The 23,829-nt window shown below is 30.1% G+C and overlaps 1 protein-coding gene across 1 annotated transcript in view; it reads right to left on the reverse strand.

The window, feature by feature from the left end:
- Nucleotides 1-23,431, reverse strand: part of Ptx1 (pituitary homeobox homolog Ptx1) — a 35,449-nt gene extending 12,018 nt beyond the window's left edge. The window contains exons 1-3 of the mRNA XM_070651999.1: nt 22,080-23,431; nt 14,812-15,298; nt 2,408-2,536 (exon numbers count right to left, since the gene is read on the reverse strand). Coding sequence (XP_070508100.1) covers nt 2,408-2,536; nt 14,812-15,184 — 502 coding nt within the window. The 5' untranslated portion in view covers nt 15,185-15,298; nt 22,080-23,431. The remainder of the gene's footprint in view (nt 1-2,407; nt 2,537-14,811; nt 15,299-22,079) is intronic.
- Nucleotides 23,432-23,829: the final 398 nt, after the last annotated feature.

A 23,829-nucleotide genomic window follows, 5' to 3' on the forward strand; every position in this document is an offset into this window, starting at 1 on the left:
GCACAATCTAATCAAACAAAATTAACTTGTGTACTTTTTTATACCTTATGATGTTAAAAAGTGATTCAACACTTAATTAATTTCATTTTTATAGTCGATTTTATTTCTTTTTTTTTTATATTTTCATTATCAATCATTTAACAAAAAAAAAAAAAATAATCATTTGACGATGGAGTCGTCATAGAGTCAGAGGTAATCCATCATGCAGTATCGCATATAGGAACAACGTCACTTTGTATTGTGTATTTTTTAAGCGTATTTTTTTAAAATAAGAATATAAATATTACACTTTGCCTTGATTGCTGGCAGGGTGGATAGGTGAGGTGCGAGATCTCGTAAATTAGACCTCGTAGAAAGCTCTAATTTGAAGCATTAGCTTAGTGCCATCGAGTTATCTCGGCTTTATTTGGTTCAGAAGCGAAATACCGTCTCTACTTACTTTAATTAATGATTTTTCATTAAATAAACAACAAAAAAAAATTTTTAAAAGCGTTGCCTTCAATAAATTTAAATTTTAAGCAACCGTTAGGAAGTTTGATTTCCAGAAAACCGTTAAATGAAAAAATTTTAATATTCAAATTTTCATTGCATGAAATGTTTCTGGATGTTGTATTTTGTGGGTTTGGAAGTGAACTAAATCCTACTGGATCTTATTATTTAGGTCAAAGAAGTCAGTTGAATTCTACTGGATCTTTCTATTTAGGTTAAGGAAGAAACCTGGACCCTCCTGGATATTCCTTTTTAGGTCTAGAAAGTCACCTGGATCTTACCGGATCTTACTGTTTATGTCTAATAAGTCCCTTGGATCATACTGGATTTTATTCTTAAAGTCAATTCTCATTTCTTTGCTAACCAATTACTGATCACTATGACAAAAATGCGCTGAATTCGCTTAATAAGATCGAGTACTTTCATAATTTTTCCTATATATATACATATATATTCCTTCTTTGTTTTATGAATCTACTCTGAGAGTATGAGTGAGAGCCGATTTTCAATGATAATACTTGAAACACTTAAAACGTGACAATTTCGCTTTTTTGCTGCCTTTCGTATATATTTTATGTTTTCATTTCAAGAGCTTTGATACAAATTTTTTATTTTATAAGTAAATAAATGGATATAGGCCTTTTAGATGGAAATATAAAAAAGGAGTTGATACTTTTGATAAATATTGTTATTGCAAAAAAAAAAAGATTTTTATTGCTTTTTTAGAATGGAAATTCTAAATCATTGCTATCACTGCAGCATCACTACAGTGGTTCAATAACCTTAATAAATCATAATTCAACTGAAGCATGATTATGTAGGATTAGTCTATAGGCCTGCCTTGTATATGTATGTTTCCCCATTGCGATGTAAAAGCTAATAAATTATTATTTTTTTCTTTCTTTATAATTTTTTTTAAAGTTTTCAGCTTGTCTGTTGAAAATTTCTTCTATTTTTCGGTTAGATGGGAATAGACATTATGTTGGAGATTATACATTTTAAGACAAATTTTATTTTTGGCTTGAAAAGTTGTAAATATTGAGTTAGGGGAAATCAACCTTGATCATTATGCATTTATTTACATTTTAAAAGAATATTTTTAATTGAATATTACTGAATTAACAGTCATTTCAATAACTGAGACTGATTTTATTGATATCTTGCCACTTTTTTCTTTAATTTGGTAGTATTATTGAGCTATAAAAGGTCTTAATACGCTTAAAAATTAGATTTCAAATTTCGAAGTGAGAAAAAAATTTCAAATTTTTTATAAAAATTTGAAATTGAATCGACCGTTAAATTATGATTCAGCTGCATTTTCAAAGCTAAATGGATTACATTCTCAGGCAAAAATATTCAAAATTGAAAATTCCGTTAATTTAGCATTTCTTACTTTGCACAAAATTTCAGCTGCATTCTCAAATCTAAATTAATCACAGTCGTGCTTATCAATTACTTGCACTTAAGATTCCATCGAATTAGCTCACACTCTTTCACTTAAAACACCTTGACTCAATCAAATTCAACCAAATCAAACTCCACAGAATGCAAAGTCCACATGAAATATAGTTGATATCGAAATCTAAATTTATCAAAGAATTCTTTGATAATGAAACGTGTTTTGACAAATCGAATGTCACGTTTTCATTTATTTTCAGTGTAAATCAAATTGTGTAAATTATAGGCAATACAGTTAATCTAAATTATCGTCGTTTTTTTTTTGCCTTCTTTATAATGCCGACATACGGTTAGATGTTTACATTATTTCTTTTCAAAGATTATCTGCAGCTTTAAGTGCCTCTTTTTTTTGGGTTGTAAATTTTGTTTCTTTCTTTCAATGTGTGCCACTTCAGTTAGAATAAGTAAGTAAGTAAGTAACTTGTTGATCAAAGTAAATCCATTGCTGCTGTAGACTTACCGTCATTCTTCCTATCACGACGATTTCTCGATGTTGGTGTTTGAAAGTTCATTTGTGAATGGTCCATGTTTGTTACCGCTGACATTGTATTGTGATTGCTTTCACGAAATTCTCCTGTTTCAGCCCATACTGTAAGTAAAAAGAAGAAATAATGATTTATGATTTACCAAAATATAGTTTTCACTGTCGAAACTTCCGAAACTTCAACAAGATTTCAAAAAACCTTTAAAAAGTCTCTAAAGCAGCATTAATGAATTAAATTAATTTCCATGATAATAAAGAAAATTTTTTTTTACGAGCACAGTTCGTTCTAAGATAAAATATATAATACACATCCTCTCTTCAGACACTCAGTGACTCTTTATAATCATAATCCATGACCATGCACACATCTAAAACATGAACATAAATTTTCCTCTATTTTCTTCTTCTTATTTTCTTTATATCTACTTCTTATTATAATGCTACTGCTGTCTATCCGAGTTTCTTGCTTGTTTTTTTATGTTTATATAGTTTTTATGGATATTTTTGGGGCTATGTTATGAAAATTTTTGGGGTTATTTAAATCACTTCAGGTTTGTACTTAATAAAATTTATCTCATTGGATTCTTGCCACTTTTTTTAATGGAACTGACTCATATCCAATCTCAATTTCGTAGTTTAAAAGCATTAAAAAGAAGAAAAACTTTTCGAGGTGAGAAAATTTTTAAATTTGAAAATTCCGTTAAATTTTCAAAACTCATTAAAAATTGTTCATTGCTTGAAGGGCATTAATTCTAGTAAAAAACATAATGAACCGACAACATTCATGCAGCATTGTGCAGCAGCAGTAGCTAAAGAAGTATAATATAAAGCTAAGTGGCACCTTATAATATTATTTCTGTGTACCGTACAAACATATATTTATATAAAAATAAATATATATATATCTTTTTATTATATGAGAAAAGACTATTGCTGTTAAAAGTGTAGTAGAGGATAATAAAAGGATTTATAGCGCATAAGACAACATATAACAACAATATAGCCGTGTTATATAGTTTACTACAAGTAGATAACCATCATCAAAAGAGCATAAGCTTGAAAAAGGATGGAGAGAATGAGGAAATAAAAGGAAAATGCGCTGCACTCATCTTCCGTTAACAACTGTGAGATTATTTTTCACAAGAGCAATGAATTATTAATTTTCTTACGGGACAGCAGTATATAAAAAATCTTATTTTCATATAACTATGCATGAATAATATTCTCTTGGTGAAATATAGAGAGTTAGAGCACACATATATCCGAAAATAAACATAAAAATGAACATGAATATCTTCATAAATCTTCTATTTGTTATTTTTTGCCTTTTTTTTATGTTTTCCAACAACATCATCATCAGAAGTGTTCGACTTTCAACGACTATGACATTCCATACAAGTGTTAAATGCTTGTCACTTCACATAATAATGATCGTCGTAGCTTGTCGTCGTTAAAGAAAGAAAAACATTTAAAATAATTAGTAATCGGTAATTTATTGCATTAATTATTCATGTTGAAAATTAATTTTTTACTTTATTTTGTGTATTTACTTCAGTTCTTTCTTTATTGCACATTTGAGTTGATTTTTATTAGCCACAAAGTTTGCTTGAATCACTTTGGATTAATTAGCTTAGATTTAATTGAAATAAAAGAAAATTGTCGACCACGTGGTATTTTTTCAATGCAATTTTTTGCTGAATTTTTGAGTTTTGAAGCATTTTAATGTTTAATATTGAATTTGTGCCACTTTTTACTAACTATTGAAGCTAATTATTGTTACTAACGATGTCCGTATAGATTTTAATTAGCGAAAAACTTTTCGAGGTGAAGATTCGAAAATGATTTTCTTTGATGAAAAAATATTAAATTTCAAATCAAAAATGACCGTTTCAAATCATTCAAAGATTCAAATGCTGTTTAATCCTCAACTAGTCTATTCAACTTGATCATATTTTTCATTTTCCTTCTTTCTATGTGAAGTTACTGTTAAAATCGCTACTGTTGAACAGTTGAACTAATAAATTATCTCTTTTTTATACTGACTGTTTTGTAAAAAATATTCAGCATATAAAAATATCCAAAAGGAAAATTTGTTTAAAATAATTTATAATATTTTTCCTCATATTTCCTCTCAGACTGAATTAAATAACGGTTTTTCGAATAAATGTGGAAAATGAGAAACAAGTAAAGTGAGCGGAAAGGAAGGCAAAGAAAGCAAAAAAAAAAGATAAATTTCTTTCTTTGTCATACAACATGAAAGAAAAATTTTCATTCTTTCACACGTAAAAATGTCAGGCAATTAGTAAGAAATTAATTAATTTATAATCACATACTAAATTGCCTGAGAAGAAAATGTTTAATGAATTATATCGTTCAGAGCGCATGATGTTAAATTTACTGTAACGAATTTTTACGGTTTTGAATGGAATTTGAAATTGATTTATGATCCGATGTAAGTGATGTGCTCACTTCAAATAGTTTTATTGAAATAAATTGATTTTTAATGGGATAATTTGATTGTTTTTGTGTTTTTGGTGATTTAGAGAGTGGCAACGACTGTTTGGACTATATTTGGTGCATTTACCTTGCTTTAATTATGCTTAAATTAAAAAAATATGAAATTTGCTCACTTCGAAAAGTTTTATTGAAAAAAATTGGTTTTAAATAGGTTAATTTAAATGTTTTGGTATTTATTATTGATTAAGAGAGTGGCAACGACTGTTTTGACACTATTTGGTACAATTAACTTGCATTAATCAAGTTTTAAAAGTGAAAATAAGAATGTTTTTTTGCAAAATCAGCAAAACTTTGAATAGTTCAAATTCAAACGTAAATTTTACCGTTAATTTATGAAAGTTGAAGACATTTACAACTAAAACAAGCCACAAATCCATCCAATCACTTTAATATCAAGCCAACAACGCAAAATATAAACATAAACACACAATTTTTTAAGAAAAAAATGCACATAAAAAAATTTAACGACGGAAATTTTTCTTAAGAAATTAATTTTCAGAAAACAGACAACAAAAATTCATCTGTAGACGATGAGGAATTTTTGTGTTGTGTCATTAAATTTGTCTAATTTGTTGTTCTGCATACTTTTCCTCTTGGCTCCCCAAAAAAATACCACACGATGGAGAAGAGAAAAATTTCTTAATTTAGTCATCAATATTAATGATTTCTTAAATACTTTATAATACTTTACAGCTGAATTTTTTCCCAGTCGGTGCCATTTCGACTTGATTTTTATCGATTTTTTTTCCTCACTCAAAATTGTTTTAATACATAAAATTAATAATTAATACCATTAAAGACACTTAATATGGGGTAGCTTAAATATTAAAGCCATTTAATTGTAAAATAACACCAAGGTTGAGGAGCCAGCATCATCATCAGTCTTATAAAGCATTGAATTAAATCCCATTCGGATATCTATGAGCTTTTTGTTGTTTATTTTTGAATCCTGATGTCTAAAAATGTGACAATAATTTGTTGTAATTTGAATATTTACGACAATTTTAAATGTTATGGCATTTTTTGGGCTTAGTTGACAGATGTCTTGAGGTGAGAATGATCAGCTATTGGGATGGAACTATTAGAATTTATTTAGGGCAGTTGTGGGCAACCTTTGTGTCGCGGCACACTTTGGAGGTTACCCTCGACCAAAACCGTACACGATATACGGTTCTTAGCATTTCCAAACTGTCTTGGCGACACATTAGCGTGCCGCGTCACAAAGGTTGTCCACCACTGCCTTAGGGGAGGCTTTAAATTGAAATTTATTGAATTTCACCATCCAAATCACAGTCTAAAAATAGTAAAAAATCCCAACTTCCCCTCCGTAGCATCACAATTCCTCATGTCAAATGAAAATTTACATACACAAAGCCATACATTTCCTTGAAGTAAAATGTCTACAATAAAATGACAACAAATTACACATCTCCTTTGGAATTCAAATATTTGAATTTATTGAGCAAAATGAGGAAGAATGAAATAAAAAAAAAGCTCAGCACAGACAAAACTGTATAATAATAAATTGTTTGAAAATGTAAACTGTCATTGCTATCGTAATGTAATTACTAAAATGCAATAAAATGCATAAACACTGCAGTATGCAAAATGCAATAAATCTTATCTTTTGCGCTATTGCGCGAACATTATAAAAAATTTTTTTTTATTCCTCTCCTTTTAAATGTGATTTATAATTTCCATTGTAAGATTTATATGAGGCATAACATTGAATTGTGGAAAAGTTTTGTTTTTCTTGCTACTGAGGCTGTGGTTAGGGGTTGGGGGTCTGTTTTCAGATAGGGCTGATGTCTATGGACATCAAAGGTTAGGTGGTGTAACCAAGACTATTAAACCATAAAACACCCAAGACATCAACCTTGATATTGTATCAAGGTTTAACAAATAAGTGTCTTAAAGAACACAAGAACGGGTAGAATCTAGCGATTGGTCCCAAATAATGACCCAATCTGGCAACGTCTCTGAACCAGATATAATCAAGATACTTCTTCCCAAATGGCGAAACAGGCAGACCTTGCTTGACAGCATGTGATATTGCGGACAATAAGAGATCTTTAGGTAAGCTAAAACAATTGAAAAATGATGCAAATATGATGAATATTAGGGTTTGGAAGTAGTATTAAACATAAAATCCCAGTTATTGACATACTCTAATTGTGGCAAAGAGCCTTTCATCAAGGAAGTAGAGCTTTACGTCGAGACTAAGTATACAATAAATGTGGTATACCCAAAGAGCCGATAGAGCCAGTATTGTACTTAATATTGGAAATTGACAGATGGAAGCCAGTGATAGAACTATCTTTAGACGCCATCTGGGGGAGGCCATGAATCACAATTGATCTGTACGTTAAGCGAATTAAATAATTAATTCCTTACTAGGAAGAAGTCTTAAACAGAAACAACAAATTTTTGACATACTCTAAATACGGCAATGAGCTTCTCTTCAGTTTAGTAGAGCTTAAAGTCGAGACTTCGAGTACTGCGAGACAATAAATGAGGTATAACCCCATATACCCAAAGAGGAATACTCAGATTAAATCACAAACAAAGAAATCCCTTCAAAATCCACAAAAATCTGCTCTCAATTTCCATTATCTTCCCCCATCCTAATCAAATTCCCTTCATTTTCATATCTCAAGCCAATTTTCGCTATATAGTAATTATCATAAAAATTCTATTATCCAATTTCTATTTTATGTAATGGAAGTAATTGATGGAAGTAAAAAAAAGAAAGATGAAATTGAAAAATAACAACAGATTTTTGTCATTATTATTATGATCTGATGATGATTTCTCAATGATGTGCAAAAAAAATATATTTTTTTTATTATCCAACAAGGCGACATAAAAAGAGCCATCAAACTATTCAATCGGACAAATCCAATGTGATTACAATCATATTGTAATGATACAAATGTGTCATAATATTATTTTTTGCTTGTATGTTTGCTATTTCTATTACTTGTTATTGCTGTTTTAAATGAACTGGAATTTTTGAAAGGGTTGTGGATGGGATTGAGGGTGGTTTGTCCTGTTTGTGATGTTTGAGTTCTTATTAAAGTATACTTTAATCACTAAATTTAACTTTATTCTATCTTTTCGAATGTTTTTGTCTGAGATTAAGTCTGAACTAGCTTTTTTCAGTGCATTTCAGCCTTATTCAATTTTAGTCAGAATTATTTTGTTTATTTTAAGTCTGTTAAGTCAAATTTACTTTCATTTAGCTAAACCCATCAAAATTCAGCGTTATCTAGCTGAACAAAGCATCATTTAGCAATGATCAACTAACCTCAACGTAATTCAGCTAAACTCAATGTTATTCAGCTCAAATCAATGTTATTCAGCTTTGATTAGCAACAATTTTTAAAATAAAATTTGCTGAATTCAGCATTTTTAAAACAAATTTTGTACTGAATTCGGCATTTTTTAAACATATTACTGAATTCAGCAATTTTCAACTGATTTTGAGCTGAATTCAACATTTATTGTTAATATTGTGCTGACTGCAGCATTTTTTGATGAAATTGTGTTGAATTCAACAATTTTCAGTTAAAACGATGCTGGATTCAGCAGGAAAAGTAATATTGTGCTCAATTCAGCAATTTTCAACTGATTCGTTGCTAAATTATGCATTTCCAGCTGAACTTGTGCTTAATCGATCAATTTTCACCAAAATTTCAACATTTATTGATGATTTTACATAGAAATTGATGTTTTTATTAAAAATGCGCCTCAAACTCATCATCAAACCTCAAATCTTCACATCCTCTTTCACCAATTCTATTTATTTTTTTTATCAATTCACATTGCATACAGTCATAAGCAACTCGTCGAAAGGATGAAAAAGTAAAACACATAAAAAAAAACTAGATAGACAAAAAAAATAGCTATTTGGTTTTTTAATAGCACCCAAAAGTGCCATTTTACTATTTGTCAATGGACTGTGTATTTCTACTGTTTATATACAGCATAGAATAGAGATAACCTTTTCAACAATCATTGGCAAATGGTTAAAAAAAACTGTGTTTTGTTTCTAACAGCCAAAAAACTCTATCGTAAGGTAATAAAAAATCAGCACTGACTGCAGTGTGAAAAAAAAGGGATATTTTGTTGTGGATGTGATGCTTTGCCAAGTGTGTAATTTATTATGATAGTTTCTTTTTTTTCTAAATATCCATATGACGAGATCTATGACCGCACATATGGATCGTACGAAGAAGAGACAATAAAAATTCATTGAAATGGAAAATTATTGCAATTTCATTGTTTAATTTATTTGTTTTGATTCCTCTTACGAATTAGACACAACAACAGCAGTGGAAAGACACCGCAAATAATTTTGTTTTTGTCACCCTCAACATTGTGATATATTGTTTGGTTGATATTTAAAGCCTTTTACTCGAACCCTTCCTTTTTTTTGAAAAAAAAAAAAGACACAAAATGAGCAAAGTGCAATAAAAAAATACCGCAAAATTTCAGGGAAGAACTGAAAAATTTGATTTATTTTTCATTGATGTTGTAATTTCTCGCAACATCTGTTTTGGGATAGTCAATGATAGACATCATGTGCGGAAAAATTGTGTTTTCAATATTGTTCATATTTTCAATTTTTTTTTTATATATTCGACTATAATGTATTGTGCAATAATAATGTGGAATATGAATATATTATCATAGCTGGTGGTGCTACTCAATATTTTTTATGGTCTTTTATTTAAAATATTTCATGATGGAGAAAAAAGTTGGAAAGTTATTGTATGTTATGCTGGGGAACTGAATGCATGTTTTACTGCAGAGTACCAATGAACTCTTGGAAGGAAACTGTTGATAGAATAGAGATAGTGTTGCACTTGGTATTGGAAATTGGCAAGTGGAAGCCAGCTTCAGGCGACACCTATGGGACGTCATGGATCACAATTGATCTGTTCTTCGTAAATACAAAGTGGACTCTGATTTGGTATAACAGATAAGATTTGAGCTAGAATTGAAGTTGTGCCCACACCTTGTTTTTAAGCTAGAGCTGATTTCGGCTGTACGGAACAGGCCTGATCAATTGAGTTGATATTGAGCCAGATTTTTTTGCCAGAAATTGCCTTTTCTATCATTGTTTACCATCTGAATCATTCTTAAAGCCGAATCATATGTTTGATTCAAAAAATAACAATTGTATCTGCCGAGATTCGAACCTAGGACTGCTAGGTCAAGTATTGCAATTTTCGGATACTAAAGTACGAAATTATTACCCAACTATGTCAATTTAGCTAATTTATAGAAATTGACAAGAAACTAACTTGGTTTTTATAGATGTTGTCATGAAATTTTTGTTAAATAGTGTTAAATTCTAAGGATCCACATGTTCACTATCAAAAATAGACATTAAAATTCTTGGAATGTTCATGGTTTAAATCAAATGGTATCACCAGATAAATCATCCGTAGAGCTTTGAAAACCCCAACTTAAACATTAAATTCTCTCCTGCACCTCTCACAACTTCCAACTGTATCCTCGTGTCCCCCCTCATATACCCCATTAATAACCAAGACAATCTGCCTACACACCAACCCATCAATCCCCCAACAACCAAAAAAAAAAAAACTTTGCTAAAAAAATTTATATTCAAATTTCAAAATTAAAATAAAACATTTTTAATGTTGATGGAAGGCGGAGTTCTTTTTTGTCTTGAATATAATAAAATAAAAAATAAAATTCTTGCACATGTCACGATATTCAGCGAGATGAACACTGCCTTTTTTTATGAATTTCATTTTGTAGACAATTTTTTGTGTCTCTAAATATAAAATGAGGAACAATAATGTGAACATATGAAGATGTATTGCTTGACACCAAACTATAATAGCTATTTAATTCATTAATGAATTAATCAAACTTTAATTTTTATAGCATTTTGGACGATAAAGTCCCTCACTGGATGTGACATCGACATGCAAAAAGGAGAAGAAATTTAAATTTGTAAGTGATGAGTAAAATTGGTCCCATATGGCTTATTTATTCAACAATTTTTATTGTTTCTCATTCTTTTATGCATTAATATTGTAGCTTGTATCCCTTCTGCAACCCCTCACGCATATTTAATGGTGATTATGGTTATATTTTGGTTAAATGCACTAAAAGTATGATTGCAAATGAGTTTCAAATGATTTTTTTCGTACCATCTACGATGTGTATTGCATGGAATAATAATTTATATCATTTAGCCCATGTTCTTGTACATTGTAAGTTCCCTTTAACCGATACAATACTAATAGATGAATGCAAAGTGAGTATAGATAACTTTTATAACAATGAGATTAACGCTAGTCGAATGAGATTTTTTTTCTTATTATTTTGTTGGATTTTCGGAGGGTTTTCTGTGATGGAAGTGTGGTTGGATTGTGCAGTTTGGGTGGTTTTGAAGACTTAATTTCAGATGATCATTTTTTTTGGAACTTCAACCCAAGGTTCAATACTGTCAATGACAACGCTTAGGATCAATACTGTCAATTAGAGCACTTAGATTCAATATTGCAAATTAGCAGCACTTGTTGTTCAAGGGTACTCATGAGGACTCTCATTTAGGTGAATATACTGACTGTCTGTTAGGATCAGATGATACTTATTTTTGAATAGTTTTAAGTTCAATACTGTCAGTGTAAACGACTGTATCGGTAAGGTGATATCAAAATTGGGATTTGAACCAGCGTCTTACTTTTAGAGCAATAACGAAGCCTGTCAAACAATCTCAGTGCTATGTGTCTTTAGTACTGTAGTCTTTAATACCGATACAATACGCATTTTCACTACTTAAAAGGAATTTTGATATCAACAACAATATCAAAAAGTCATACAGCATTGTTAAATCAGTAAAATTATCAAATTCTAGTAAAATTTACTTCAAATTTTAGATTCTAATTCCGCAGCGTCCACATAAATCACTTCTTTAACATCACAATACCTTTCCATTCCCATCAATCCCAAAAAAAACGCTTAAACTCATTGACTTCATCATCCAATTTCAAAAACAAATTATTCTACACATCGATTGTGAGTCAGTTAGTCATTTAGTTGGTTTTTGCACCCCTCCTTGTAATACCACAATCTTTCCCTTTTTTTTGTTATTCTCCTCTATATCTTCTTTTTTTTTGTTGTAAATAGTGATGTGTGCAGATATTGCCCTTTTCAGATTTGTTTACTGTCAAATAAAAGTTAATTTAAATTACTATTTATTTCAACCCTGCTGTACTGTTCCTCACTCTCGACTTCTCTATCTATTTTTCAGAACAAAAATACAGCAATAATTTGTCTTTATTTTGTGGCATGAGATATGACTTTTTTTTCTGCTGTTGTCTTCCTTAATTTCATCCCAATATTTGCTTTTTCAATGCAATAACTTACAGTTCCTGACATATTGTCTCATTTCTATTCATACAGATGGTTATTATTATTTGTACAAATAAAAATCATAATGGTTAATGATATTGAGACAAAAGCAGCACATCCAACACCAATATGGTAGCTAATTGAGCAATTTCCGAATAACAAAGTCGATCCTTTTTCTCAATAATATGAAATAATTCGTGGAAGTTGTACACGGCGGTCAAAAAAAAAAGTAGGAAGGCATGTAAGTAGACCTAGACATTATGGCATCATCACAGACTAAATTGCTGCTCTCTTCCTTTATGTCTTAAAAAAGGATCACTTTCACTGGAAATAAGAAAGCAGGCACAACATATGGTTTTAATACAACATTTGGGACTGTTTTTTTTGGAATGGATGTAACACCTGATTATGTACCCATAAAAATTGCGCATGCAATTATTAATACTATTATCATCAACCCTCGACTCCCTTGCCTATTCTATCTTTTTATTATTTAAAAATGAAAATAATTCAAATTTTTGGATTGTCAAAATTGACATAAATGAATTTCAACAGCAACTCATGCTTGAAACATAATTCTTTTTTGTTGTTGTATTTCGTTGATAGATGTTGCACAATAACATGGTCGCAACAAGTGCGAAAAATTCCCATGAAAAATCATCAAATAACTATCACATTTCAAGTTGATGTGTCAAGTTTAGGATGATAATAATGAAATTATGTTGTTTTTTGTGTAAATAAATAAATAAAGATTGTTCGGATATTGGTGAGGGCATTTGAGGAGGAATTAGATTTACTGGAGAGGATTTGTTCAGCTGTTGTTGGTTTTAAGACAGAATTAAGATGTTTAAGAAGTTATTATTGAATCTGATTTTGAATTTGAAATAAGTTTCAAGGTTTAAGGTATCAAATGCATTAGATTTGAGCATAGATTAGACCAATTCTATAGGAATCGAACCTGTTTCTAGGTCAATATTCAATTTCATTACTCAATATGAATTCTTGTATTTTGGGATGATTTGGACTACTGTGATACTTTAGTCACTGCGACTAATGGTCATACTTATGCCTAAAAGACCTCATTATCTGCCCTGTATCCTCAAGATATTAGCAATAAACATTTTTGATAACTAACCTAAGTGTTAAAATGAGCCGTAAAAATTAGCCATCAAGGTGCCGTCAAGACCACTTTATGTCTTCCCTTAATACGGCTAAGTAAAGGTGGCTTAGCAAGCACGCTGTTCTGGTCGTGTAATCCAGTATGAATTGTATTTCGTTAAGAAAGCGATACCAATTGACAAAGATTGAAACGTTGCAACGACATAACCGAGCGGGTACTGTGTTTAAAGCATCACAATTAGAGCCAGATCAGTTGAATATCAATCAGTTAGTTGCAATCGTGACTCTTTAGTTGCAGCATTTCAATCTGAGCCGATCAAGGATTGAATTCGGAAGTCAATTTCTAAAGTATTTGTATGATAAAATACAGATGTTGTTCCAGATGATGTTCCATCGATGCAAAAACTGTTTTGTGAGGCCACACTTTGGTTAGTCAAAACCGCATACGGCATGTGATTCATGGCAATTCCAAGAAAGTTCAGCAACACACACTTTGGACAACACTGGGCTATACAGTACCAAAGAAATCTGCCCAATTTTCTGGTTAAAACAATTCCTTCTGCTACTTTCTTTAATACCAATAGGAACTAATCATCATTTCTTTCTAAACATTCCCTCCAATTTCCTAATAACCTTAGCCCCAATTCTCACTTCATCAAAAAAAATTAAATGGAAAATAAATAAATTTTATGACAAATTCCAAATAACAAATTTTTTCGGTTAATCATCAGGAACAGAACAGACTTCTCGTTAAGAAAGTCATAAATAATTCTCGATTCTTTACATATTTACATTCCCATGCGTTTTTATGCATGACTTGAAATCATTTCATCTTGAACGCCTTCTTTTTACTACTCAGTATGTCTCTTGGAAGTGAGAGTTCCTGTTGAATATTCTTTAATATTTTTTTTTTGTCACACAGAAGTTTTTTCATCGGCGTTCTGGCTAATTAATCACCCCTCTAATATTACAAACATAGGAAGAAGTTTCACTTCATAAAAAATCATTTCCATATCACGCTTCGACACGACAAAAAATGCACAAGGAGAGTGAGGAATGTAATAAAAATTGAGCATATCATTATGTGTATGCATTGCGTACGTCACTAGGAGGTAGGGGAGGTTTACAAATTGATTATTAAGCATCACAAAATGAATTTGTTTGCAGAACAAATTTGATCCGATTTGTAAATTAAACTCATTCATATCCCTTAAAAAGTTATGCATGCATTCATTTATCCATTCAGTCATCCGTAATGATTGATTGCAATATTAGGAGATAGCTAGGTGCATTTTCGCGGAACAGGATTTATACCAAAAAAAAAATAATAGGATATTAATCATACTAACATTTTAATTTTTCTAGCGGTTCATGAAGAACTGATGGTGTATGCGGTGATGTAATATGATGATGATGATGATGACCGGATAAATCATGATGCGTTGAATGATGCAAATGACTAAGACCTGACGTTAATCCACTTCCAATTGAACCGACACTTGGTGACATTATATTTGATATTGCTGATGAAACACTCACTGATGTTCCATCCATATGATGATGATGATGGTTGTGCAGGTGATCATTTGAATTTGATTGACTTGTTGTTATGCTACCATTTGATGTTGGATTATTATTGTTGTTATTATTATTGCCAACCAAATCCTGTAGACAAAGGCCGGAAGTGTCGGACATTGAATCGAGGCCCGTTCGATCCATCATTGATATTGGATAAAATGATGGAAACACTTCCTGATATGAGCCGATGTTAATAGCTTTAAAAGCGTTTTTCACACTTTTGCTACCGAGTTCTGTTGTAGTCGCCACCGTTAATGTCTAAAATAGATGAGAAAAATGTAAATAAATTAATAAAATTTTGTTTTTCTTTCTTTAAACTTCCATAAATATTTTTGTTATTAAAATCAAATTTTAAATGTGAAAATTGTTTACACCTACGAGAGAAATATCTTATTATGATCTTTAAATCTACAGTTTTCATCCTTAAATTCTTCTTTATTGCTTGAGACTTTTAAACAAGTTTGATGAATTATTAGCAATGTTGAGGAAAATACAAATAAGTAGTAGAATTTAAGAGTATTTAACTGACTGCTGCTCTTAATTTCACCATTATTGATTGTTCAATTGAATTTTGATGGCTGTAATCAAGCTTTAACTAATTAAAATTGACAAATTTAACTAAAAATTGACAAAAACAAATGCTTGCTTCTCTAAAACTTTTCGCATCTTTAAGTGATGAGAAAATTTAAAATTGAGAAAACCGTTAAAATGAAATTATGAATTTTTGCTTCTTTGAAACCCTTTGCATCTTCGAATTGTGCAAGAATTAAAATTTACATAAACCGTTTAAATGAAATTTTGAATTTTGTGCATTAAAACTCCTCAAAAATCAAAATTCAATCCAAAAACGCACGCTAAACTCCAACAATAATCTCATGACTTTCTTCAATCTTCCCTTTCTTTCATTCTCATAAAAATAAAAATTTTGTTAGCGTTAAAAAGTGAAAATATAGTCACATAAAAATAAGCTCATTCTACAAACAATTTGATCTCTTTTATTAGACAGTGGTCAAAAGTAGTCATTGCAGAATAATATTTTAATCACCAAAAGATTAAAAGAGGATTTCTGATGAATTTTCTTTTGAATCGTTGTGGTATGTTTTATGTCTTATGAATTCTGAAATATTTTTTTTATTTAAAAATCAAATTACGAGTGGGAAAATTAATTTTTCTTGATGGAAATTTTCAATTTTTTGGGCAATATTAATGGCAATGATGGGCAACCTGTGGGTCACGGCTACTGTGTCGCCAAAAGTTTTCGGAATTGCCATTAACCGTATACCTTGTGCGGTTTCGATAGAGGCTTGCCACAAGAGCATGCCGCGAAAAAAAGGTTGTCCATCACTGATTTATGACTTCAATTTTCAAATTTAATCTGCGATTCCCCAAAAAATAATAAACATTTCCGCAACACGTGAGCCAATTCACATGAAAAAATGCTAATATTTCATATAGTTTACAGTTTTTACATCTGTAAATCCATAATAGCATTGACATTGATGATGTTCAAGACCAAAAATCTCTCTGCGTTGTTGATAGTAAACATTGATTATGCAATCATACTCAAATATGTGTGTGATGGATTTACAAATATTTTAGGGTATTTTTTTGGATGAATCTTTTTTTGCAGAGTTTTGCAATAGTTTTGTTGATTTAATCGGGATAAATTTGAATTTTTGGGATTTTTTATTAGCAAAAAGTGAGTTCATTACTTTTTGATAATTTTTTGGCTATGTGCTTGGCATTTTGGAAGTTTGAAACTATCCAGGGCGAAATCATGCGGTAAATTGAAATTTTGATGTTTTTCCATTCACGCGGCAACCTGCGAAAAACAGCAAAAGCCAGTTAATTGATCCAAAATTCGGCATCAGATTGACATCCGGATGAAAGCCAAATTCGGTACCAAGTCAGAGTCACGCTAACCTGGTGCCGGATTTTTGATAGATTAACCTACTTTTGCTATTTGGGTTAGCCGATTATATAAAAACTGCTTCATTTTCGCTTCCTTTAAATGAGCCTTTCTTCATTTGCATCGCTCAGAATCTTACATTAGAACTTCCAAATCAATCAACAGATTACATACAAAATTCTAATTTTTGTGGGAGTTTTCCTATTCTTCTCTACTTTATTTACCCATCACTTTAGAACATTTAGAAAAAAGCATTTGCAATTGCTTTGTTTATTTTGTGAAGCTGCACGTGCATAACTTGTGTAATCTTTTCAACTGTGTGTAATCAGATTTGAAATTTAATTCGTGTGATTTCTATTGAAATATGAAGTGAGATCAAAAGATTGTCCCTTGAGACTTGAAACTTATTAGCAGTAAACAATATTTCTTAAATTTCAATTATTTTTACTAATTTTCATAGTCATGTTGACAGTCTTGTTTGGTATGATTGAGATAAATATGTGTCTCTGGTGGGAATTGAACCTTTGGTTTTAGAATAGAAAGGGTTGAATTTGACTGTCTTCTATGTTGTATAACCACTCAGGCAATAAGACTTTATTCTATCATTGATAGATTTGGCTACTAATGGTTCCTAAATCCCTACTTAGTCACTTTCGCATTGTGTTGTGCAAGTTCCCACAATTTCTTAAAATTGGCACAATATCAACCCAAATCCAATCTCGTATTCAAGTTTTCAAGCTACAAAGTCTAAAATTGGCAAAAATGCAGTCATGACATATTCATGTTCTTATTCAATATTTCCCATTTTCATTCCATAACAAAAATACTTCTTTCTGTCTTATAATTTACGTGATTTCTCGACAATAATAAAATTCCAACCCAACAAAAGAACCTCTCAAAATAAAACTTCTCCCGACATATTAAATTGTCTGCCTTTTAAAGCACATCAGTCGCAAAAAAAACAGCAAAAAAAAACTCTGAAAATTTTCCTATAAAAATTGTTTCTTTTCTCAACTCTCAACATATTTTCAAATTTAAATAATTGCAAAAGAATGAAAAAAGATCCGCTCGAGTGTGGCACTCAATGTGTGTAATATGAATCCCCAAGCAACACTCAATGTGACTAGATAGAACACAGAGAAGCAAAAAGAAAGAAAAAAAACATTTTTTTTTCCTCCACTTGCTACAATAATAAATTATAATTTTATTGTAATGGCGTCAGGAAGGTCTGTCTATCTATTTATCTCTGTGTATCCTACGTATGAAGACTTTTTTTTGCACGAACACGAAAAAAGAAGAAGAACAAAGTTTCCTTCATCTGTTTTTTTGTTATCTGCTGTTTTAATAAACCTTTTTTTTGGAATAGGAAGAAGAAGAGATGAAGAACAGAAAAATCGATATTATGGTGCGCCCATCAAAAGCTAATAATCTCTTCCTTTCCATCTTCACCATCTGTGCTTTCAATTCATATTTGTGTGTCTTTTTTTGCCAGTGCATTTTTCATAAGATTATGGGAAGCTTTCTTCTTCATTTTGGGTGATCAACTCGTTTGACTTAAGGTTAGAATTGATTTATTCTGACTTTGGGGAGCTAGTTGAGCTTGAAACTATTGATTTTTAAGCTGTTGCTGCTTTTTACTACTTAAAGACTGTTTAATTATGTTTTAATTCGATCTATTTGAAGAAATATTCAATAAAAATTCTTAAAACTGATGAATTCCATCATGTTTTATTTTAATTTCAAACCCTTCAAAATTCAAATTAGCAAAAAACGTTGAAAATTTTTATTTACTTAAAATTGATTTGTATATGATTTTTTGGACTTTTGGGACGAGTTTTGCTAAAAACTATTTTTTTTTAGTTTATTGCTGCTTTTTACTACCTTAATATGCTTCAACATTGTTTTAATTCGGTCTATCAAAGTAAATATTCAATAAAAATTCTTAAAACTGATAAATTTTTGCTCTTATTTTCAAGCCCTTCAATATTCAAATTTCCAAAAAACCGTTAAAATTTTCAATGCGTTCAACCAACATTTTAACTCTAAAATCAACCATTTCCATCCCACATCCATTCTTTTCTAATGAAATTTTTCTTCAATTACATCTTTTCCATCAAATTTTCCTCCTTTTTTGCCATTTTTGCTCCATCAACAGCATACACAAACACACACAAGAATCGTCTGTGAATGGCGAGGAAGTTTTTATGACATTATCAAATGTGTAAAAGAAGGAGAGCAGCAGCAAAAAAAAATCGATAATTCGAATGGGATTTTAATGGGATCACACACATTTATGTTCTTATTTCTTTTGCTTCTCTCTGCTACATTCTTAAAGAGTGAAAGTAAAGGCAACGGAGACACACTTATTATTATTGGCATTATGTTGATGTTGACGATGATGATAATGGCTTAATATGTAGATAAGTAGATGTGTGTCTACTACTTTGGATGCTATGTGTACATAGAATTCAAGATTGGAATTTATGGATTTCATTTTTGGATGTTTGAACTTGAATAAGATGTTTTTGGGGTGATTTTATGGTCAAGTTATGAATGAGATTGGTGGAATTAGAGCAATGGAATTGAAGTTATATTTTGTGGATGTTTGGGGAATTTAAGTAAAGTTTTGATTCAAAATTGAAGAATTTATTGGAAAATTTGAGATTTTCTAAAGAATTCATCAGAAATCTTGATTTACTTAAGATGTGTAGCACATACTACTTGACATGACATCCACCCGAGCGAAACAAATGAAAAAAGTTCCGCAACGGAACTTCCAGGTTCCGCTAAACCTCTTTTATTAGCACCATATGAAGGCCTCTTATTTATGGAAGCCATTTAGACGCCAAACGCCATACCAGCTCTTTGACGGAAGCTTCTTCATCTTTGTCACTTGAGCCATTGCAACATCTCATCAACAATCACCAGCACCATCACTCCACAACCTCACATAACCTCAAATATTTGCCCATTTAATCATCCATCGACTCTAATACTCGTGAAAAATTTAATAACTCAGACGCGTCTCTCAAAAGTCAATAAAATATAATTAAATAAGAAGTAGTCAAGAAAATATACTTCAAGAATCACACAACATTAATTAGAGTTAAGACTAGAAATAATTTTTCTCCGAAAAATTTAATATAAAAAATTTTTTATTTCGTGTCAATTCATAATTTTGCACTGATAAACGGATAAGATATTGATAAAGTTAAGAGATAATCGGGATTGAAAAAAACTTTAGAAGAGAGCGAATGAAATTTCTGAGGATTTTTTTTTTGCGACTTAAAATTTTAAGAATGCGATATGAGTAAATGTGTCAGCCATGAGTGTTGTTGTTTATTTAAAAATTAGTTTTTACTGGGAAAAAATGGGGAATTGAACTTTGAATCATTGGAAATTTTTATTGAAGGAATTTCTATTTTTATGAAATTTTAAGTGAATTTTAATTTAGGACTTAATTTGAATTTTTGTTTATGTTTTGAGCTTGGATTAGTTCAAGACTGCAAGGCAGAAGTCAAGAAATGCAAGTTAAGAACTTGTTTTGCGGCCCGATAACCAATTGAGAGCAGAAAATTGAAAATCTTACTGTTTTGACTTTAAAAGTTAAATTTTCTTCGTTTTAATTCAAATCTCCATTCACTATTTCTAATATTAAACTTAATTCATTCAATTAAATAGAGATAAAGTCAATATAAAGCAGTAAATAACCAAAAAAGTTAACTTTTTTATGTTTAAAAATTCAAAAATCCTTTTAAAATACAAATTTTTAATCAGATATATCAAATATCTCAAAACTTTTTCAAACCAACCAAAAACACTAATTCAAGCTTCATACTTTGACGCATTAAAACCCTTTTTTTGATAAATAGTATTGCATAAACTACTTTTTTAGACATATTAGTATCTAATGTGATTAAAGTTTAAAGATAAGATGGATTAGATAAAAATAGTCAATGTAATCTGTGGTTACTTAGATTTTTTAAGTTTATACATGAATGGGAAATTCACGGCCTTTTTATCACGTTTTTTGTTTGGACTTTAAAAATTAATTTTTGAAATTTTTAAATTTTCAGAAGTTTTATTTTGAGTTTGAATTTTGATAAAAATTAATTTTTGAAATATTGACAAATGAATTTTTAAGATTTCAATTTTGTCGGAAATTCTATTTGTTAATTGAACTTTGATAAAGAAAATGAATTTTGCAGAGAAATTCTAAGAGTCTTTATGAATCATTAACTTTTTAAAAGAATTTTTAATATTTGATCTAAATTCGAACTTTGAAGAATTCAAAAGTATTGAACATTTGAACATAGCATTTGAGTTTTGTATGGAATCTTAAACGAATTGAGTCAACTTTTTCATACAGAATCAGAGTTCGAGTTATGAATATTAAATTAATTAATTTAAATAAACTGAATATTGAATATTCAAATTTGAAGAATAAAAAGTTCAAAATAAACAATTTGAGATGATTTGCTTCTATTTTTTATAAGTTTTTTATAAGCTTTTTACGCTACATATATTATGAAATTAAGCAAGAACTAAACAATAACTATAGTTTTTGTCCATATTAAAGTTTGATACAATCTTACAAAACTTAAAATTATGAAAATTTAGGTCAATTCAATAAATCATATCAAATTAACAATTTTGATTCAAAAAAATTTCATTTTTCTTTGAAAAAATCATCAAAAATTGTCGAAATTCCTCAATAATCATCAATTTACCGCTGCATATTTCATATTTTGATTGATAATAAAATTAGAAAATTCTTTAAAATCTCAAAAAATTGTTTTAAAAAATTCAAATTTCAAAAATTTCTTAAAAACAAATTTCTTTTAAAAATTTTAATCCTTTAGAATCAAATAATCATCAAAGGATTTTGCAAAGCATCTATCAAATGCTAATTATCGTCAACAAAACATAAATTGGACATAAAAGTCTCAAATTAAATTATGAAAGCCACAAATTTTTGAGTCTAACAATTAAGCTCCCAAGCAAATAAATAAGTCACATCACTTTCTCATATATATAATTTCTCTCGTAGCTTTAAATCCTTAATCCTACATGATGATATCATCAATTCATTGACATTCACACTGTGTATATGGATTTTTTTCTACTTACATTAATTTGATCCAGAATTGAAATGAATTTAATTCACTAAATGGCTATGTTAGCACTAATTTATAGTCTCGATATTTTTTTCTACTTCTTTTTCGTCTTCTATCTTGTGTACGTGCACAAGCTTATATCAAAAAAATATATTTATAAAGAATTTTCATTCACACATTCATTTTTAGGTCCGTCGCTAACTTGAAATTTGCGTGTGTGAAAAAAAAAATTATTTTTTTATTAGTTCCGATAATTAAAGGCTTGAATCGTCCGCAACCTTTAATAATAATTATTTTTAAGGACACTGGATATACCGCACAATTATGTCACACACATTGATTCCATATCATATGTATATAACAGCAATAAACAAAAAAAAGTAAATAAACTGTTATGTCTGATCCACAAATCCACAAATCCGTTTACGCATAGAAGTTGATTTTGATTGCAAAAAAGCAACAACAAAAAAAAAATCACAAACGAGGACACAAAAAACGGAGAGAAAAAAGTGTAAAGTCTTAAAAGAGAATTAACCCGGTCTTAACTTCACTCAAGTATATATAAATCACTAATAATTCCTTTATATTTTTTTTTCTTTTTTTTATGCTACCCGGCACAACTAACTCGCTTTTGTCGGGTTGATATTCTTGTAATGATGATGTTGAGAGGCTGGTCGCGATATATTCATCATTACAATTTGATTTGTAGAACGATGTGTTTGTTATTTTCCTTTTTTTTTTGTCCTTTTCCTTCCCTAACGCAACTTTCTCTGTCTTCTATCTCTTTTTGTTATTCCTCTTTTTATTTCGGATACACACAAAGACTATAACTTTATTTTTTTCCTCCTTGATGCTCTTTTTAAGCATAAAAATTTATGTTCATTGAACACACTAACACATTTTATGAACAACACTACTCTCCCCTCCCCTGTCTCTCGATGCTGCTGCTGATGCTGCTGCTTGACGTTCCTACTACTGCTGGATGTTATCTTATTTTCGAAATATGTTAAGTAATTTGACTTGGATGAAGCACGTTTTTGATATTTTTTTTAGACACACTGTTGCGTTTCCTTTTTTTGAGATTTTTTGTTCCTTTTTTGTCAATTTTGAATTGTTTTGTGGCAATTTTCAAGAATCTTTCAATTTTTTTGCTCAAATTTGAAGAATCTTTCAATTTTCAACTTAAATTTGAATTTTTCAAATTAAAATCTCAGTAAACTTTGAAAATCTTTCAATTTATTTCAACAATCTCGCAATTTATCCATCAAATTCGTCAATATTCATCAAACTTTCATTTGCCGCCGTTTCTTGTCACAAAGAATATTTTTTTCTCCGATTTAATTATACACGCGCGAGTTTACGCAATGAATTGAATTTTAAAACTGACAGAAAAACTTCCAAACCTAACTTATTTTGATAAAGAAAAAAAAAAGCAATATAAAATGTGTGTTTATCATTTACTAGACCAGAAATGTGTAGTTGTGAAAGAACAGAGAACGATCAGTGTGTTCATACAGCCGAACTAGCACAATATACAGTCGTATGTGTATTCTATATCGTGTAGAATTGTAGGGGAAATGCAGCGAATCATTGCTTCTCAGGTTTCGGAAAAATATTGTTTTTTCGAAATTGTATGGGGTAGAAAGGAACGGCAATATTTGTGGATAGATAGATGAAATTTTTTTTTTGTTTTTGAATTTGGATGCCGACGTGGATGAGGATGGAGTGACGAGGTAAAGGAAATTTTGTGGAAAAATTTGAAA

This window comes from Chironomus tepperi, unplaced genomic scaffold (assembly GCF_022539635.2).
Source record: "Chironomus tepperi strain 1889 unplaced genomic scaffold, CSIRO-AGI_Ctep_v1 contig_472, whole genome shotgun sequence".
Lineage (NCBI taxonomy): Eukaryota > Metazoa > Arthropoda > Insecta > Diptera > Chironomidae > Chironomus > Chironomus tepperi.